Below are 18,740 nucleotides of genomic sequence, written 5' to 3' on the forward strand. Positions count from 1 at the left end.
GGGAGAGGCTGATTGTCCTGCCAGGTAAACCACCTTCCAGATCATGGTGTCTCCCCTGGCTCCCTCCCATGAGCTTTCACCCTGGAAGCCCAAACAGGGTTTGCCTGGGGAGGCAGCAAACCAGCCGGGCTTTACAGGCGACCCTCGCCATTCGCGGGGATCCATTCCCGTACCCCCGTGAGGGGAAATCCGTGAATACGGCCTGCGATGAAGAGCGCGGTGCCCCAGCGGCTCTGGGGGGGCAGCGGGAGCATGGCGGCAGCAAGTACAGAGCCCGAGGAGCTCCTCGAAGTGTATCGAGTGTATTTAAAATGCAGGTCCAGCATCTGCGAATGTGTGAAACCACGAATGCCGAACCTGCAAAAAGCGAGGTTTTTCTGTATTTGTCCACAGTGGGGGCGTCAAGTGCCCTGGGCTGGGGGACATCGCTCAGGTCCTCAGCTCCTCATACAGGTCCCTGGTGCCGGGCTGCAGCGTCTGGGAGGAGACAGGGGCAGGTCAGAGACACTGGGGGGGGCGGGGCGGAGACGTTCCCAGCCCTTCCCGGCACTGGGGCCTGATGAGCTGCCTGGAGCTCAGCAGCGGGGTGGGGGGGCCCTTACCTGGTAGGTGGGGTCGGGGGAGCTCCCGGGCTGGGCCTGGGCAGAGACGGAGGCAAGAGGGTCGTTAGCACCAGAGATGCCCCCGGGGACCATAGCACAGAGGGGGAAAGGCAGGGGGCTGCAGGCTGGGAGTGAGGGGCACTGGGGTGGGGGGGTCAAGCCCCTGTCACTCACCACTGCCCCCACTGAGGCCTGGGGGGTCACATTCTCATACACGGGGGGGGACTCCTTGCTGTCCCGTGGGGTCTTCCTCCGACAGTGTCGGACTAGGGGAGAGGAGAGAGGCTGAGACTGGGGACCCACGTGTCCTGGAGCTCCCCCGACAGGCCCCATTCCCCTCACACAGTGGGGTGGGGGGCCAGGCATCAGGGCAGCTACTCACATAGGACACAGGCCAGGGCCCCCGCCAGCACTACGGCCGCCAGCGTGATCCCAGCCACAGCTCCGGCTGAGAGACTGGGACCTGCATCATGGGGAAAGATCAGAGTGGGGCAGAGACCCCTCGTTCCCCCTGCCCGGTCCCCGCAGCGCTGCCCAGGGGAACTTGCCTGCCCCAGGCTGATGGAGACGGCAGCACGTGCCTAACCTCCCCCTCCCCCGCCAATGGGAGAGAACCCGGGGGCTTGCAGACACGGGGTCCTGGCCGTGGGGGTCCCGGGCAGGTGTCAAGAGCACACAGACGTAGCCCTCTCATGCTCAGTGCTGGGACCACGGCAGGCAGCAGCCTGACCCCAGGCAGCACGGGCTGGGGGTGGCCCCAGACTCACCTTCCTGCTGCCCCAGGCCAATGGAGACGAAGGCGGTGGCACTGCGGCCCGTGCGGGGGTTGGTGGCGCGGCACTCGAACATGCCTGTCTGCTCCGTGCCCCTCAGCGCCAGGCTCAGGACGGCGCCGGTCAGGGCTGGGACCCGGTCAGAGCCATTGTGGGACCAGTGGAACTGCGGGGCCGGGAACGCGTTGGCCGCACACCTCAGGGTCACGTTGTCGCCGAGCAGCGGGTGCAGGGGCCCCGGCGGGCTGATGTGGGCAGCGACTGGACCATCTGCGGAGGAGTGAGGGACAACACTGCCCATGGCCACCCCAGAGCCAGCCGCATCCCGGAGTGTGATATGAGCCCTGACGCCCACCCCAGAGCCAGCTGCGCTGTGTCTGAGCCCAAGGGCCGGGGGCAGCTGATACTCACAGATCACGGTCACGATGTCCCCCTTGCTCCGCGCTGCGCTGACGGGGTTCCTGACCTCACAAGTGTAACTACCAGTGTCGTCCCGGCCGACCCCCCGCACCGTCAGGGTCCGGTTCCCCGGGGACAGCCCCACGCGGCCGCTGGGCACCGGGACAGAGCCGTCTCGCTCCCACAGCAGCACCTCGGTGCTGGGGGGGGCCTCGCACGTGAGCTCGAGGGTGCTGTTCTCCACCACCGTGGGGCTGGGGGGCATCACCTTGGGCTGCAACAGCATCTCTGTGAGGGACGGAGGCGGCGTTACTGGGCTCCCACCTGCCCCTGCCCACGTGCCCCGACAGGTACTGGGGAAGGTGGGATCCTGCAGCCCGGCTTGTCCAGGATCAGGCCCCTGGGTGCTGACCTCCCCCAGCCACACCCACAGGCCCAGCCCGCCCTCAACACCATCGTGGTCCCCGCCGCGGGGGCCGCGGTTGAGCCCGGGGGTGCCGGCGGGTGTGGGGAAGGCAGACAGGTTGCACAGGATGACGCAGGGGAAACGGTGCTGTCCCCCCATCCGGGAAGATCATCAAGGAGCACATCTGCGATGGGCCAGCCTCAGAGATGATGCTCAAGGGCCACCGGCATGGTTTCATTAGGGGCAGGTCCTGTCAGAGCAACCTGACTGCCTTTTACGATCAGGTCACAAAGGCAATGGATGCAGGTGTCACTGTGGACGTAGTCTTTCTGGACTTCAGCAAGGCCTTTGACAATGTCTCCCACCCCATCCTCATTAAAAAATTGGCCGACTGTGGCACTGATGCCTACACAGTCAGATGGATTGCAGATTGGCTGAAGGGTCACACTCAGAGAGCGGTGGTGGACGGGTCATACTCGACCTGTGGGGAAGTGAGCAGCGGAGTCCCTCAGGGCTCAGTCCTTGGGCCTGTGCTGTTCAATCTCTTCATCAGCGATTTGGACGATGGGGTGAAATGCAACCTGTTTAAATTCGCTGATGATACCAAAATTTGGGGTGAGGTGAGCACACTAGTAGGGAGGGAAAGACTGCAGCAAGACCTGGATAGGTTACAGGGGTGGGCTAGCAAAAACAGGATGCGCTTCAACACTGACAAGTGCAGGGTGCCGCATGTGGGCAGTAGTAACCAGCAGCACACTTATAAGATGGGAAACTTCCTTCTTGAGAGCACGGAGGCAGAAAGGGATCTTGGAGTCATTACTGACTCCAAGATGAACATGGGCCGACAATGCGAGGTCACAGTTGGCAGGGCTAACTGCACCTTGTCGTGCATCCACAGATGCATCTCGAGCAGGTCCAAGGGGGTGATCCTCCCCCTCTATGCGGCACTGGTCAGGCCGCAGCTGGAGTACTGCGTCCAGGTCTGGGTGCCGCACTTCAGGAGGGATGTGGACAACATGGAGAGGGTCCAGAGGAGGCCCTACAATGAGAGACTGCGGGACCTGAACCTGTTCATCCTCCACAAGCGAAGGCTGAGGGGGACCTGGTGAGGGTTTGGGAGAGACCATGTTTCCCCGAGCGCCCCCCGGCATGACAAGGAATAACAGCCACAAGTTGTTGGAGAGGAGGTTTAGGTTAGACATCCCTAAGAACTACTTCACGGTCAGGGCGGCTGGATCTGGAACCAACTTCCTAGGGAAGTGGTGCTGGCTCCTACCCTGGGGGGCTTTAAGAGGAGGCTGGATGCCTACCTGGCCGGGATCATTTGAGCCCAGTTTTTTTTTTCTCCTTCCCTGGCAGGGGGTTGGACTTGAAGATCTACCAGGTCCCTTTGACCCAACTTCTGTGATTCTATGAGTCCCCCCGTGGCCGTCACAGCAGGGAACGTGGATGGAGCATGGATGGCGCCGGGGGGCGCTGTCAAGGGGTTCCCCTGAGCGCGAGAGGCCTCGGGGCTGACGGGGGTCCAGGGGACCCCTGCCCCAGGGGAAGTGACCGGAGGGTCTCGGGGCCTGGGCGCGACTCACCCCAGAGCCGCAGGTCCAGGAGGCGGCTGGCGGCCGTGAGCCCGGTGATGGGGTTGTGCCCCTCACAGCGGTACGTGCCCTGCTGGCCCCAGCCAAGCACGGCCAAGGTCAAAGTCTGCCCCGCGCCAGGCAGCGCAGTGTCGTTATGAAACCACCCGTACCGTGGGGCTGGCACGGAGCCGGCCTCGCACGTGGGGTTGGGGGGTGTCACCTTGGGCTGCGACAGCGTCCCTGTGCCCGCGGGGCAAAGGCCACGTTACCACGGTCCCTGCTCTCTATGCTCGAACCCGGGGCCCACCCCAGCGCATTGTGGGAGCCTGGGTGTTTTGGGGCAGTTTGCCCACATGTGCAGTTTGGGGGGAGCTTTGTGACCCCCTTGGGGGAGGTGAGGCCCCGGTCGCTCCGAGCAGGCGTCACGCCGGCGTTGCGGAGCACTGGCAGTGGGCAGGGCCGGCCGTGCCCGGGCAGCGCTGGGTGCGAAGCGCAGGACGCGCTCCAGGAAACGGGCTCAGAAAACCGGCAGAGGAGCCAGCAGGGCTGGGCCCGCTCCCCGCCCCCAGCTTCGCCTTTCTGGAGAGGAAACCGCAGCTCGGCCGCACGGGCAGTTCCTGCCTGGCTGTCGCCTGGGCCTCAGCCCTTCTTTCCCACCAGGGCCGTCGCGGACCCCGAGTCTTCCCCACCCCCCGCACGCCCGAGGACCAGCGCCCACGCTCGAGATGCCGGGAGGCACCGCCGTGCCACCATCCTGCCCCCGGCTGTATGCGCGCAATGGGCCAGCGCAGCCCGGCTTGGCCTGGACACGCCACTGGCACGAGGCCGGTGCAGGGGCAGCCGGACAGGGCCAGCAGCTCTGGGCACGGGGGCACACCAGGGCACTTCCCCGGGGGGCGCGTGTGAGACCAGCCCGCCCAGGTCCCGTGTCCTGGACAGCAGGTGCCCGCGCCCATCCCGCCCGGTGCCCCCAGGACTGACCCCTCCCGCGCCCGGAGCCGCGCCGCGGGGCCAGGGGACACTCACCAAACACCGTCACGTTCACGGTGACCAGGTCGCCTGTCGTGGGCAGCCACAGAGAATAGGGGCTGGAGTCACTGAGCAGGAGCCCCACGATGTGCAGGGAGCAGTCGGGCCGCCCCGTCTCGCGCCCCGTGTAGCTGGTGCCGTTTCTCTGCCCCGTGCCCTGGGCGTAGGTGAGGATCTCGGCGGGTGATGCAGCCTCAGACTTAGCCGCGCGGTACCAGGTGCAGACCGGGATGGGCGCCGCCGGCGGGGGCTGCAGGGCCAGGGTGACGCTGCCCCCCAGGCGCGGGGCCGGCGGCGGGGTGGCGGTGACGGCGATGCGGAGCTGGGCCGGCGCGGGCTGCAGGCAGGAGCCCAGCACCGCGGCTGCGGGAGAGCAGAGCTGGGGCCGGGCCGGGCAGGGGTCCCGCGGGGCCGTCCCGCCCCTGCCCGCGCCCCCGGGCCCCGCGCGCACACGCGTGGCCAGTGCCAGGGCACACGTCTGTGCGCGTGCTCGCGTGTGCGAGGGCGCCGGGCCGGGGCGGGGGGGGACCCGCTCACCTGCCAGCAGCAGCCGCCGGCTCGGCCCCGCCATGGCCCGGGCGGCGGCTGCTGGTTGGGAGGGGCCGGGGCGGGGGCCGGGGGGGCGGAGCAGCTCCTCGCGGCCCCGCCCCGCCCGCCCGCCGGGGGCCCGGGCTGCAGCCTTGTGCCCCCGGGCCAGGCCCTGCTCGCCGCGCTTGGGGGGCCGGGCCGGGGCAGCGCTGAAGCCGGCCCCCCCGCCCATCGCGAAGACTCGGGGCGCAGGCGGTGCCAGGGCACTGCCCGGGGAAGCGCACAGCAGCACGGGTTGCCCAGCTGCGGGAGCTGCTGGTCGCCCATCGCCCCAGCGGCCAGCAGCGGGACCCCCCTCCCTCGGGGGTTTTAACATCAGATCCGCCCCGCACCCCATCGGAGGTGCGGGGATCGCGTCCACCGCCGGCCGCCAGCCGCAGGCGGCTCACAGGGAGCGGCGGTCACCACCGCGTGGCTTGAGGACATCAAATAGTCCCCAGCTGCGGGGGGCGGTCGCCGGCGGCCCGGGCATTGCAGCACGGGCCGTTGTAGCCCTTTCGGCACTGCCCCCACCAGCCCCGTCCCCCGGGACTTGGGGGGGCCGTGCCTCTGGAGTGGGGGGCACTGTTGGGAAGTGCACCTCTAAAGGGCTTTCCCTGCCCCTCACTCCCGACCTGCAGCCCCCCCTCCCCTGGCCATGCCCACAGCCCACGTCGTGCCCCCCCGGAGGTTGCAGTCTGAACAGAGACGTGCCAGCGCCAGCGCCAGCACAGCCAGGAAGAGCTGTGGGGCTGCGGCCGGCCTAGCCCGGAGGAGAGGGGGGTGGCTCAAGGGGTCCCTCCAGGTGCCGGCCATGGGGACGTGCCCCTGGGGCATGGTCCTGGCAGGTGACAACAGGGAGGCAAGGGGAAAGGGGGGGGGCAGGGAGAGGTCAATGGCACCCAGGAGTCCTGAGCAGGAGCAGAGGGAGTTGGCATGCAGGGTGCAGCGGAGGGGCTGCGGGTCGGCAGTGAGGGCCCCCCGGTGAGCAGGGCGGGTGCAGGGCCGCCCCTGGAGGAAGCCTGGCCCCGGGAAGGGGCAGCGTGGAGCGGCCGCCCCCGCCCCCCGAGTCCGGAGCCCAGATGGGTGCCATGTCCCCTCCGCAGCACCCAGGTGTCCGGGTGCGCCAGGGGCCTGGGGGCAGCAGAACTGCAGGCTCAAGCCCAGGCAGGCACAGGCTGGGGCTGTGTGTGAGCAGGGCCCTGGGGGTCCCTGGGTTTGGAGGGGGGGGCCAGGGTGAGGGCATCAGAGTGGCAGCTTGGGGTCCTCTTCCTGCCCCCCACCTGGGCACTGGGCTGTGGGGTCTGTCTGGCCTGCCGCCCTCCCCCGTCCGTCTGTGTCTCTGTGCCCACACATATCCGCCCCCCACCCGCCTGTTGGCTGAGTCCCAGCGCCCCTGCCTCACCGTGGGGGTGCCCGGCTTGCCTCAACCCCGCACGAGCTCCGTCCCTTCCCCCTGCAGCCTCCGCGCTGGCCACCTGCCTCCGCCCGGCCTTGGCCCACGCCTCCAGAGGCTGCCAGCCCCAGGAGTGCGGTGGGGGCTGTGATGGCCAGAACCAAAAGGGTTTCATAGTTTCACAGCAGTTTGGGGTCAGGAGGGACCTGAGCAGATCATCTAGTCCGACCCCCCGCCACTGGCCGGAGCAGGCGCTGGGATCACACAACCCCAGACACATGTTCATCCAGTCTGGTTTTGAATTTACCCAAGGTAGAAGCGAGGACCACTTCCCTGGGAAGTTGGTTCCAGATCCTGGTCCCCCGAACAGGAAACAGTCTCCTAAGCCTGTTCTCCAGCAGCTTCTGGCCATTGCTCCTCGTCACCCCAGGTGCTGCTGGGGGAACAGGGCCCTGCCTATTTGCTGCTGATCTCCCCTAACGAGTTTGTAGGCAGCCACCAAATGCCCCCTCAGCCTCCGCTTGCTGTTGCTGAACAGGTTCAGGTCCCGTCGCCTCTCCTCGTAGGGCCTGCCCTGCTGCCCCCGACCATGCGAGTGGCCTCCTCTGGACCCTCTCCATGCTGTCCACATCCCTCCTGAAGTGTGGCGCCCAGACCTGGACGCAGTACTCCCGCTGCGGCCTGACCAGTGCTGCACAGAGGGGGGGGATCACCTCCCTGGACCTGCTGGAGATGCACCTGTGGATGCACGACAAGGTGCGGTCGGCCTTCCCGACCACGTCCCCGCACTGCCGGCCCATGTTCATCTGGCAGTCAGTAATGACTCCAAGATCCTTTCAGCCTCTGTGCTCACAAGGGGGGAGCTCCCCAGCCCGCGTGCGCTGTGGACTCCTTCTCCCCAGGCGCAGCACCCTGCATTTGTCTACGTTGAACCCCTTCCTGTCACCATCCGCCCATTTCTCTAGTCTGTCTAAATCTAATTTGTTAATGAGCAACTTATAGCAAAAAAGGAATTTGCTATATGAGCGTATCTGATAAAGGCACATAATAAATATTGGCTAAAATAGAGCTTATGAAACTGTTTTTTGCAGACGCTTCTTGCACATCTGGAGTATAACCTGTAACGTTTTTCTATACCTGTTTGTATCAGTCATGAAACCAACATGAGTTTTAAAAAGCAGAACCAAAGTATAAAACTGCAGACTTAGCTGATTTAATACAGCTTTGCTTACATGTCAGTAAGATTAACAAACCTAGCCACAAGATATAATTAAGGGACCGGTCTTCATGACACAGATGTCAGCGAACCCGGACACCATGCTGGACATTGCCACGCTATTATTATTATTTTTTTTTGGGGCGAAAAAAAGAAGATAAATAAATAAATAAATAAATAAAAACACCACCTTCAACACTCTGCCAAGTGGCCCTTGTGGTTCACTTGTCAGCTCAAAGTGCATGAAAGAGAGTGCTTTGTGTCAGTTTTTCATCGACCTAAATGGACCACCCTGCCTAGCAAGACATGGGATGGCCGGGGTGAGGGTGAACTTATAGCCAGCATCGGTGTAGACCTTTAAAGGATCACCTTGAGAGGCTGGACACCTTCAAGTCAGCAGGTCCTGACAGATTGCACCCCAGGGCACTTAGGGAGCTGGCAGCAGTCATAGCCCAGCCACTGGCAAAGATACTTGGAAACTCCTGGCACTCAGGTGAAGTACCCGAAGATGGGAAGAAGGCCAATGTGGTGCCCATCTTCAAGCAAGGGAGGAAAGTGGATCCAGGGAACGACCAGTGAATCAGCTTGACCTCAATCCCTGGAAAGATTCTAGAAAAAAATCATCAGAGATCATTCATAGATTTCATTGATTTCATAGACATCAGGGCTGGAAGGGACCCCAGAAGATCATCCAGTCCAGCCCCTGCCCGAAGGGCAGGAAGTCAGCTGGGGTCACAAGATCCCAGCAAGATAAGCACCCAATTTGCTCTTGAAGGTGTTCAGTGTAGGTGCTTGAACCACCTCTGCTGGCAGGCTGCTCCAGACCTTGGGGGCTCGGACAGTAAAGAAATTCTTCCTTATGTCCAGCCTGAAACGGTCTTGCAGGAGTTTGTGACCGTTTGACCTCGTCATCCCTTGGGGCGCTCTGGTGAACAATCGTGCCCCATAGCTCTCAGCCTGTCACGCAGAGGGACGGGGTCATCGTGACCGGGATCTCTGGTATCGGCCATCTCCGGCCCCCGCGGTCAGACACAGTGCGGCTGGCATCACAGGCCGGGGATGTGGCTGGCTCTGGGGTGGGCACTCGGGCTGGGTGTAACGGGACCTGTGCGATGCGGCTGGCTCTGGGGTGGCTGCGGGCAGTGTCAGCCCTCGCCCTCCCCGCAGACGGTCTGGATGACACCCACATCCCCGCTGGGGCCCCCGGTCCTGCCCCTCAGCCGCAGCGTGGCCCTGACTTGCAGGTCGACTTGGTCCCAGCCCCGTTGCCCCCGGTCCCGCGGGGCTGCGTCTCAGGTGTGCCCCCGCTCGGCGCGTCCGGAGCCGGGGCTGGGACCGTGCTGGCTGCCGCGGTGCCGGGGGGGCCCTGGCCGACTTGCTCTGAGTCGTTGCCCGGGCGCCTGGGCTCCCCCCGGCAGCGGGGGAAGGGGGTGCGGGGGTGTTTGGGCAGGGGGGCTCACCGCACCGGGACCATCCCCTGCTCATCTCCTCTGGGTGTCTCTGACCTGCCCTCAGCTCCCTGCAGATGCTGCAGCCCCGGGCCCGGGCCCTGCACCAGGAGCTGCAGACCAGAGCAGTGCGCCCCCACCCCGGCCCAGTGCATGCTGGGATCCCGGGTGCACTGGAGCCCCCCACTGCAGCTAAGTGAAGCCCGGCTGGTTTGCAGCCTCCCTGGCCCTGTGGGCGCGGGAAGACAAGTGGACGTGGTGCCCCTGGTTTTTGGGCAAGGTGTCTGATATGGTCTTCACCGCATTCCCACAGGCCAGCTAAGGAAGTCCGGGCTGGATCCATGGACCGTAAGGGGGATAGAAAACTGGCTGGAGCATCGGCCTCAGAGGGCAGTAATCAATGCTAGATGTTTTGTTCAACATCTTCATCAAGGACCGGGGAAGATGGGAGGGGAGGCGCCCTCAGCAAGTTTGCAGATGACATCAAGAAGTGGGGAGGAGTAGATATGCTGGAGGGTAGGGCTGGGGTTTACAGAGACCTCAACATAGCAGGGGATTGGGCCAAAAGAAATCTCATGAGTGTAAAATCCTTCACTTGGGACAGCACAGTCCCGGACCCCAGGACTGGCTGGGGCTGACTCACTGGGGAGCAGCTCTGCAGAGAAGGACCCGGGGGTGACAGGGGACAAGAAGCTGAATAGGAGCCGGCAGCATGCCCCAGCTGCCACGAAGGCTACCGGCGTCCTGGGCTGCACCGGTCGGAGCGGTGCCAGTAGGTTTTGGGCAGCAATTCTTCCCCTCTGTTGTGCACGGGGGAGGCCATGCCCGGGGTCCCGTGTCCAGCTGGGCCCCGCTGCAGGAGGGATGTGGACGCGTGGGACAGAGTCCAGCAAAAGGCAATGAAAATTGTTGTGGGGCTGGGGGACAGGACTGGTGAGGAGAGGCCGGGGGAACTGGGCTGATTTAGTCTGCAGAAGAGATGACTGGGGGGACTGAACAGCAGCCTTCAGCTCCCTGAAGGGCAACTGCAAAAAGGATGGAGCTGGGCTGTTCTCAGTGGTGGCCGATGACAGAAGGAGCAATGGGCTCAAGTTGCAGCAAGAGAGGCTTAGTTTGGACATTAGGATGAATTTTCTCCCCCGGAGGGTGGTGAAGCACTGGAACAGGCCCCCAGAGAGGTGGGGGAGTCTCCATCCTTGGAGGTGTTGCAGCCCGGGGTAGACAAAGCCTTGTCTGGGGCTGGTCCTGCTTGGAGCAGGGGGCTGGACTGGAGGTGACCTCCTGAGGTCTCTCCCAGCCCTCTGTGTCTGATTCCCGCTTCCCCCCTCCCCGCAAACCTGGACGCCTGCATTGTTGTCAGCTCTGGGGCGGGGGGAGTGGGGTCTGGGGGGCATGAGAGCAGGGGTGTTGGGAGCCCAGACACCCCGGCTCCCTCCCAGGTCTGGGACAGGAGCGGGGCGTCGAGTGGCTTAGGGCAGGGAGCCTGGATGCCTCGGCTCCCTCCGGCTGTGACAAGAGTGGGGACTGTGTGTGGGGGGGTGGGGGATGCTGGGGAGGGGCACTGGGATCCCCGCCTCCTGCGTTCATTCCCAGTCAGCAGTGAGGACGCCTGCGTTCCCTCCCTAGTCCAGGAGAGGAGGGTTATCGCGGGGCTTATGGTGAGGAACCTGGACGCCTGGGCTCCCTCCAGCTCTGGGAGCGGAGTGGGGCTCGCGGGAGGATGAGGGCACAGGGTGCTGGGAGCCCAGACGTCTGGGTCCCATGCCCGCAACCACTGGCAGTGTGTAGGGGGTGCGCCAGGGTGCACGAGCACCCCCTTAGCGTGGCAGCGCATGCCCTGCAAGAAGGTGCCGCTGACACTGCCGATGGCACCTGCGAGCAGTCGCTGCTTGCCACCCCGGCACTGTCTGCGGATGGCCCATGATCACTGCTGGCCACCACTGACGCTGCTGGCAGCATCTGTGGGGGGGTCGCTGACTGCTGCTCACCACGCCCCGCCCTGCCACTGACAGTGCCGTGGCTGCCTGCGGGAGCTCCCCGTTTACCACCGCCATGGTCCTGCCGCCGACAGCACTGCTACTGCCTGTGGGAGATCGCCACACACCCCCGCTCGCTGGGGGCATGCAGCATTCATGCCCTCTGTGGCAGAAAGCCACCTTTGTTTCTCCCCAAAATCTGCCCTGTGACCATGTGATGAGGACGGGCCCAGCAGAGGAGACGCACCCTCACCCTCTCTCTTTAGGTAACCTGAGCTGGCTGCAGTCCTGAGGGAGGGGAAACCTGCTCCCTCTGCCTACGAGACTGGTATCACCTACCGGGGTGAGGGGCATCTACCTGGTAGGCTGGAGTCTGCCCGGCAACGAGTGATGTATTTCAAATTGATTGGCTGACAGCCAACAGGTGCTGGCCTCCACTGGACCAGGTGAACGAGGTCACAGGGGCTATATAAGTTAAGGCTGCCCAGGAGGAGTGGGCAGCAGCCATGCGGGGACTCAGATGTAGAGAGGAGCTTGACCATCTGAAACTGGCTCTCTCCCCTATAACTCATGAGCGAGAAATGGCCTGCCTCCAGAGGGGATCCCCAACAGCCTCGGGATGATGCTTGTGAGTAAGCTACTTGAGATCTGGGTAGATACCTGGCTGGCAGTAACTCGGATGCGTGATCAAAAGGCTACCTCAGCCACACTGTTTGCACTTTAGGATTTCTATTATATTGCTCAATCTTGACACTACTTTCACCCTACCCCTGTAATCAATAAAGTCCTCCTTTGTGACCGATGTGGGAGACTTATTGAGGGGTGGGTCTAAATTATGCCCAAGAGACCCTTTAGGTCTGTGGACTAAGGGAGACTTGCCTTTTTGGCCCCCGGCTTGGGGAAGTGCCTCAAGTGCCTGTACTGGGTCGAGCACCCGTAGGACTATTCGGCCTGTGTTTTCCCGCAGACACAGGGCCGAGAGAGTCCCTTCTCAGGGTGGTGGCGGCACGTTACCCCCAGGCTAGCGAGTGTGCTCCAGGAGGGGGGTCGGCTGGACGTGGGAGGCCCCCGGGGAGGCGCTCGGAGCCGGGAAGGTGGTCGGGTGTTGGGAGGGGGGTGGCTCAGTGCAGGAGCGCCCCCTACTGGCCCGCCACACCCTCAACCACCCATAGGTGACAATGAAGAGGGCAGAGATGCCGTCTGGATCTTGACGCCCTGTTTCCGTGGTGGCCAAAGTCATAGGAGGGAGGCACCCTTTTTTTTTTTTTCTTTTTTTTTTTTTTGCACCGGTCCTGGAAGCACTGCAATACCAGGTCAATGCATGGAGTGGACGGAGCACGCTCCGTTTCCACCAACCAATACCAAAAAGAATTTGCTCAACATGAGCGGAATGCGGGGAGAGGCTGATTGTCCTGCCAGGTAAACCACCTTCCAGATCATGGTGTCTCCCCTGGCTCCCTCCCATGAGCTTTCACCCTGGAAGCCCAAACAGGGTTTGCCTGGGGAGGCAGCAAACCAGCCGGGCTTTACAGGCGACCCTCGCCATTCGCGGGGATCCATTCCCGTACCCCCGTGAGGGGAAATCCGTGAATACGGCCTGCGATGAAGAGCGCGGTGCCCCAGCGGCTCTGGGGGGGCAGCGGGAGCATGGCGGCAGCAAGTACAGAGCCCGAGGAGCTCCTCGAAGTGTATCGAGTGTATTTAAAATGCAGGTCCAGCATCTGCGAATGTGTGAAACCACGAATGCCGAACCTGCAAAAAGCGAGGTTTTTCTGTATTTGTCCACAGTGGGGGCGTCAAGTGCCCTGGGCTGGGGGACATCGCTCAGGTCCTCAGCTCCTCATACAGGTCCCTGGTGCCGGGCTGCAGCGTCTGGGAGGAGACAGGGGCAGGTCAGAGACACTGGGGGGGGCGGGGCGGAGACGTTCCCAGCCCTTCCCGGCACTGGGGCCTGATGAGCTGCCTGGAGCTCAGCAGCGGGGTGGGGGGGCCCTTACCTGGTAGGTGGGGTCGGGGGAGCTCCCGGGCTGGGCCTGGGCAGAGACGGAGGCAAGAGGGTCGTTAGCACCAGAGATGCCCCCGGGGACCATAGCACAGAGGGGGAAAGGCAGGGGGCTGCAGGCTGGGAGTGAGGGGCACTGGGGTGGGGGGGTCAAGCCCCTGTCACTCACCACTGCCCCCACTGAGGCCTGGGGGGTCACATTCTCATACACGGGGGGGGACTCCTTGCTGTCCCGTGGGGTCTTCCTCCGACAGTGTCGGACTAGGGGAGAGGAGAGAGGCTGAGACTGGGGACCCACGTGTCCTGGAGCTCCCCCGACAGGCCCCATTCCCCTCACACAGTGGGGTGGGGGGCCAGGCATCAGGGCAGCTACTCACATAGGACACAGGCCAGGGCCCCCGCCAGCACTACGGCCGCCAGCGTGATCCCAGCCACAGCTCCGGCTGAGAGACTGGGACCTGCATCATGGGGAAAGATCAGAGTGGGGCAGAGACCCCTCGTTCCCCCTGCCCGGTCCCCGCAGCGCTGCCCAGGGGAACTTGCCTGCCCCAGGCTGATGGAGACGGCAGCACGTGCCTAACCTCCCCCTCCCCCGCCAATGGGAGAGAACCCGGGGGCTTGCAGACACGGGGTCCTGGCCGTGGGGGTCCCGGGCAGGTGTCAAGAGCACACAGACGTAGCCCTCTCATGCTCAGTGCTGGGACCACGGCAGGCAGCAGCCTGACCCCAGGCAGCACGGGCTGGGGGTGGCCCCAGACTCACCTTCCTGCTGCCCCAGGCCAATGGAGACGAAGGCGGTGGCACTGCGGCCCGTGCGGGGGTTGGTGGCGCGGCACTCGAACATGCCTGTCTGCTCCGTGCCCCTCAGCGCCAGGCTCAGGACGGCGCCGGTCAGGGCTGGGACCCGGTCAGAGCCATTGTGGGACCAGTGGAACTGCGGGGCCGGGAACGCGTTGGCCGCACACCTCAGGGTCACGTTGTCGCCGAGCAGCGGGTGCAGGGGCCCCGGCGGGCTGATGTGGGCAGCGACTGGACCATCTGCGGAGGAGTGAGGGACAACACTGCCCATGGCCACCCCAGAGCCAGCCGCATCCCGGAGTGTGATATGAGCCCTGACGCCCACCCCAGAGCCAGCTGCGCTGTGTCTGAGCCCAAGGGCCGGGGGCAGCTGATACTCACAGATCACGGTCACGATGTCCCCCTTGCTCCGCGCTGCGCTGACGGGGTTCCTGACCTCACAAGTGTAACTACCAGTGTCGTCCCGGCCGACCCCCCGCACCGTCAGGGTCCGGTTCCCCGGGGACAGCCCCACGCGGCCGCTGGGCACCGGGACAGAGCCGTCTCGCTCCCACAGCAGCACCTCGGTGCTGGGGGGGGCCTCGCACGTGAGCTCGAGGGTGCTGTTCTCCACCACCGTGGGGCTGGGGGGCATCACCTTGGGCTGCAACAGCATCTCTGTGAGGGACGGAGGCGGCGTTACTGGGCTCCCACCTGCCCCTGCCCACGTGCCCCGACAGGTACTGGGGAAGGTGGGATCCTGCAGCCCGGCTTGTCCAGGATCAGGCCCCTGGGTGCTGACCTCCCCCAGCCACACCCACAGGCCCAGCCCGCCCTCAACACCATCGTGGTCCCCGCCGCGGGGGCCGCGGTTGAGCCCGGGGGTGCCGGCGGGTGTGGGGAAGGCAGACAGGTTGCACAGGATGACGCAGGGGAAACGGTGCTGTCCCCCCATCCGGGAAGATCATCAAGGAGCACATCTGCGATGGGCCAGCCTCAGAGATGATGCTCAAGGGCCACCGGCATGGTTTCATTAGGGGCAGGTCCTGTCAGAGCAACCTGACTGCCTTTTACGATCAGGTCACAAAGGCAATGGATGCAGGTGTCACTGTGGACGTAGTCTTTCTGGACTTCAGCAAGGCCTTTGACAATGTCTCCCACCCCATCCTCATTAAAAAATTGGCCGACTGTGGCACTGATGCCTACACAGTCAGATGGATTGCAGATTGGCTGAAGGGTCACACTCAGAGAGCGGTGGTGGACGGGTCATACTCGACCTGTGGGGAAGTGAGCAGCGGAGTCCCTCAGGGCTCAGTCCTTGGGCCTGTGCTGTTCAATCTCTTCATCAGCGATTTGGACGATGGGGTGAAATGCAACCTGTTTAAATTCGCTGATGATACCAAAATTTGGGGTGAGGTGAGCACACTAGTAGGGAGGGAAAGACTGCAGCAAGACCTGGATAGGTTACAGGGGTGGGCTAGCAAAAACAGGATGCGCTTCAACACTGACAAGTGCAGGGTGCCGCATGTGGGCAGTAGTAACCAGCAGCACACTTATAAGATGGGAAACTTCCTTCTTGAGAGCACGGAGGCAGAAAGGGATCTTGGAGTCATTACTGACTCCAAGATGAACATGGGCCGACAATGCGAGGTCACAGTTGGCAGGGCTAACTGCACCTTGTCGTGCATCCACAGATGCATCTCGAGCAGGTCCAAGGGGGTGATCCTCCCCCTCTATGCGGCACTGGTCAGGCCGCAGCTGGAGTACTGCGTCCAGGTCTGGGTGCCGCACTTCAGGAGGGATGTGGACAACATGGAGAGGGTCCAGAGGAGGCCCTACAATGAGAGACTGCGGGACCTGAACCTGTTCATCCTCCACAAGCGAAGGCTGAGGGGGACCTGGTGAGGGTTTGGGAGAGACCATGTTTCCCCGAGCGCCCCCCGGCATGACAAGGAATAACAGCCACAAGTTGTTGGAGAGGAGGTTTAGGTTAGACATCCCTAAGAACTACTTCACGGTCAGGGCGGCTGGATCTGGAACCAACTTCCTAGGGAAGTGGTGCTGGCTCCTACCCTGGGGGGCTTTAAGAGGAGGCTGGATGCCTACCTGGCCGGGATCATTTGAGCCCAGTTTTTTTTTTCTCCTTCCCTGGCAGGGGGTTGGACTTGAAGATCTACCAGGTCCCTTTGACCCAACTTCTGTGATTCTATGAGTCCCCCCGTGGCCGTCACAGCAGGGAACGTGGATGGAGCATGGATGGCGCCGGGGGGCGCTGTCAAGGGGTTCCCCTGAGCGCGAGAGGCCTCGGGGCTGACGGGGGTCCAGGGGACCCCTGCCCCAGGGGAAGTGACCGGAGGGTCTCGGGGCCTGGGCGCGACTCACCCCAGAGCCGCAGGTCCAGGAGGCGGCTGGCGGCCGTGAGCCCGGTGATGGGGTTGTGCCCCTCACAGCGGTACGTGCCCTGCTGGCCCCAGCCAAGCACGGCCAAGGTCAAAGTCTGCCCCGCGCCAGGCAGCGCAGTGTCGTTATGAAACCACCCGTACCGTGGGGCTGGCACGGAGCCGGCCTCGCACGTGGGGTTGGGGGGTGTCACCTTGGGCTGCGACAGCGTCCCTGTGCCCGCGGGGCAAAGGCCACGTTACCACGGTCCCTGCTCTCTATGCTCGAACCCGGGGCCCACCCCAGCGCATTGTGGGAGCCTGGGTGTTTTGGGGCAGTTTGCCCACATGTGCAGTTTGGGGGGAGCTTTGTGACCCCCTTGGGGGAGGTGAGGCCCCGGTCGCTCCGAGCAGGCGTCACGCCGGCGTTGCGGAGCACTGGCAGTGGGCAGGGCCGGCCGTGCCCGGGCAGCGCTGGGTGCGAAGCGCAGGACGCGCTCCAGGAAACGGGCTCAGAAAACCGGCAGAGGAGCCAGCAGGGCTGGGCCCGCTCCCCGCCCCCAGCTTCGCCTTTCTGGAGAGGAAACCGCAGCTCGGCCGCACGGGCAGTTCCTGCCTGGCTGTCGCCTGGGCCTCAGCCCTTCTTTCCCACCAGGGCCGTCGCGGACCCCGAGTCTTCCCCACCCCCCGCACGCCCGAGGACCAGCGCCCACGCTCGAGATGCCGGGAGGCACCGCCGTGCCACCATCCTGCCCCCGGCTGTATGCGCGCAATGGGCCAGCGCAGCCCGGCTTGGCCTGGACACGCCACTGGCACGAGGCCGGTGCAGGGGCAGCCGGACAGGGCCAGCAGCTCTGGGCACGGGGGCACACCAGGGCACTTCCCCGGGGGGCGCGTGTGAGACCAGCCCGCCCAGGTCCCGTGTCCTGGACAGCAGGTGCCCGCGCCCATCCCGCCCGGTGCCCCCAGGACTGACCCCTCCCGCGCCCGGAGCCGCGCCGCGGGGCCAGGGGACACTCACCAAACACCGTCACGTTCTCGGTGACCAGGTCGCCTGTCGTGGGCAGCCACAGAGAATAGGGGCTGGAGTCACTGAGCAGGAGCCCCGCGATGTGCAGGGAGCAGTCGGGCCGCCCCGTCTCGCGCCCCGTGTAGCTGGTGCCGTTTCTCTGCCCCGTGCCCTGGGCGTAGGTGAGGATCTCGGCGGGTGATGCAGCCTCAGCCTTAGCCGCGCGGTACCAGGTGCAGACCGGGATGGGCGCCGCCGGCGGGGGCTGCAGGGCCAGGGTGACGCTGCCTCCCAGGCGCGGGGCCGGCGGCGGGGCGGCGGTGACGGCGATGCGGGGCTGGGCCGGCGCGGGCTGCAGGCAGGAGCCCAGCACCGCGGCTGCGGGAGAGCAGAGCTGGGGCCGGGCCGGGCAGGGGTCCCGCGGGGCCGTCCCGCCCCTGCCCGCGCCCCCGGGCCCCGCGCGCACACGCGTGGCCAGTGCCAGGGCACACGTCTGTGCGCGTGCTCGCGTGTGCGAGGGCGCCGGGCCGGGGCGGGGGGGGACCCGCTCACCTGCCAGCAGCAGCCGCCGGCTCGGCCCCGCCATGGCCCGGGCGGCGGCTGCTGGTTGGGAGGGGCCGGGGCGGGGGCCGGGGGGGCGGAGCAGCTCCTCGCGGCCCCGCCCCGCCCGCCCGCCGGGGGCCCGGGCTGCAGCCTTGTGCCCCCGGGCCAGGCCCTGCTCGCCGCGCTTGGGGGGCCGGGCCGGGGCAGCGCTGAAGCCGGCCCCCCCGCCCATCGCGAAGACTCGGGGCGCAGGCGGTGCCAGGGCACTGCCCGGGGAAGCGCACAGCAGCACGGGTTGCCCAGCTGCGGGAGCTGCTGGTCGCCCATCGCCCCAGCGGCCAGCAGCGGGACCCCCCTCCCTCGGGGGTTTTAACATCAGATCCGCCCCGCACCCCATCGGAGGTGCGGGGATCGCGTCCACCGCCGGCCGCCAGCCGCAGGCGGCTCACAGGGAGCGGCGGTCACCACCGCGTGGCTTGAGGACATCAAATAGTCCCCAGCTGCGGGGGGCGGTCGCCGGCGGCCCGGGCATTGCAGCACGGGCCGTTGTAGCCCTTTCGGCACTGCTCCCACCAGCCCCGTCCCCCGGGACTTGGGGGGGCCGTGCCTCTGGAGTGGGGGGCACTGTTGGGAAGCGCACCT

At 65.0% G+C, this 18,740-nt stretch overlaps 1 protein-coding gene across 1 annotated transcript; it reads right to left on the reverse strand.

Annotated features, from left to right (window-relative positions):
- LOC149861774 (uncharacterized) lies at positions 1–18,330 on the reverse strand. Its single transcript, XM_090053809.1, has 18 exons — positions 18,108–18,330; positions 17,568–17,933; positions 14,571–14,846; positions 14,154–14,429; positions 13,769–13,849; positions 13,561–13,652; positions 13,387–13,422; positions 13,236–13,261; positions 12,920–13,141; positions 6,027–6,116; positions 5,324–5,580; positions 4,784–5,149; positions 1,787–2,062; positions 1,370–1,645; positions 985–1,065; positions 777–868; positions 603–638; positions 1–477 (listed from the first exon to the last, which is right to left on the reverse strand). Exons 1-18 carry the CDS (start codon positions 18,328–18,330, stop codon positions 430–432), a joined length of 3,120 nt encoding a protein of 1,039 aa, XP_089909935.1. The 3' UTR covers positions 1–429.
- Between the last annotated feature and the right edge of the window lie 410 nt (positions 18,331–18,740).

The sequence above is a fragment of the Crocodylus siamensis genome, chromosome 6 (genome assembly GCF_052110815.1).
Source record: "Crocodylus siamensis isolate JL-2025a chromosome 6, ASM5211081v1, whole genome shotgun sequence".
In the NCBI taxonomy this organism is placed as follows: Eukaryota; Metazoa; Chordata; order Crocodylia; family Crocodylidae; genus Crocodylus; species Crocodylus siamensis.

Coding starts and splice junctions, on each gene's coding strand:
- LOC149861774 (XM_090053809.1), bottom strand. CDS start 18,330: ATGGGCGGGGGGGCCGGCTTCAGCGCTGCCCCGGCCCGGCCCCCCAAG. Junction 1,646..1,786: donor GGACATCGTGACCGTGATCT/GTGAGTATCAGC, acceptor ACTCCTCCGCAG/ATGGTCCAGTCGCTGCCCAC. Junction 639..776: donor AGGCCTCAGTGGGGGCAGTG/GTGAGTGACAGG, acceptor GTCTCTGCCCAG/GCCCAGCCCGGGAGCTCCCC.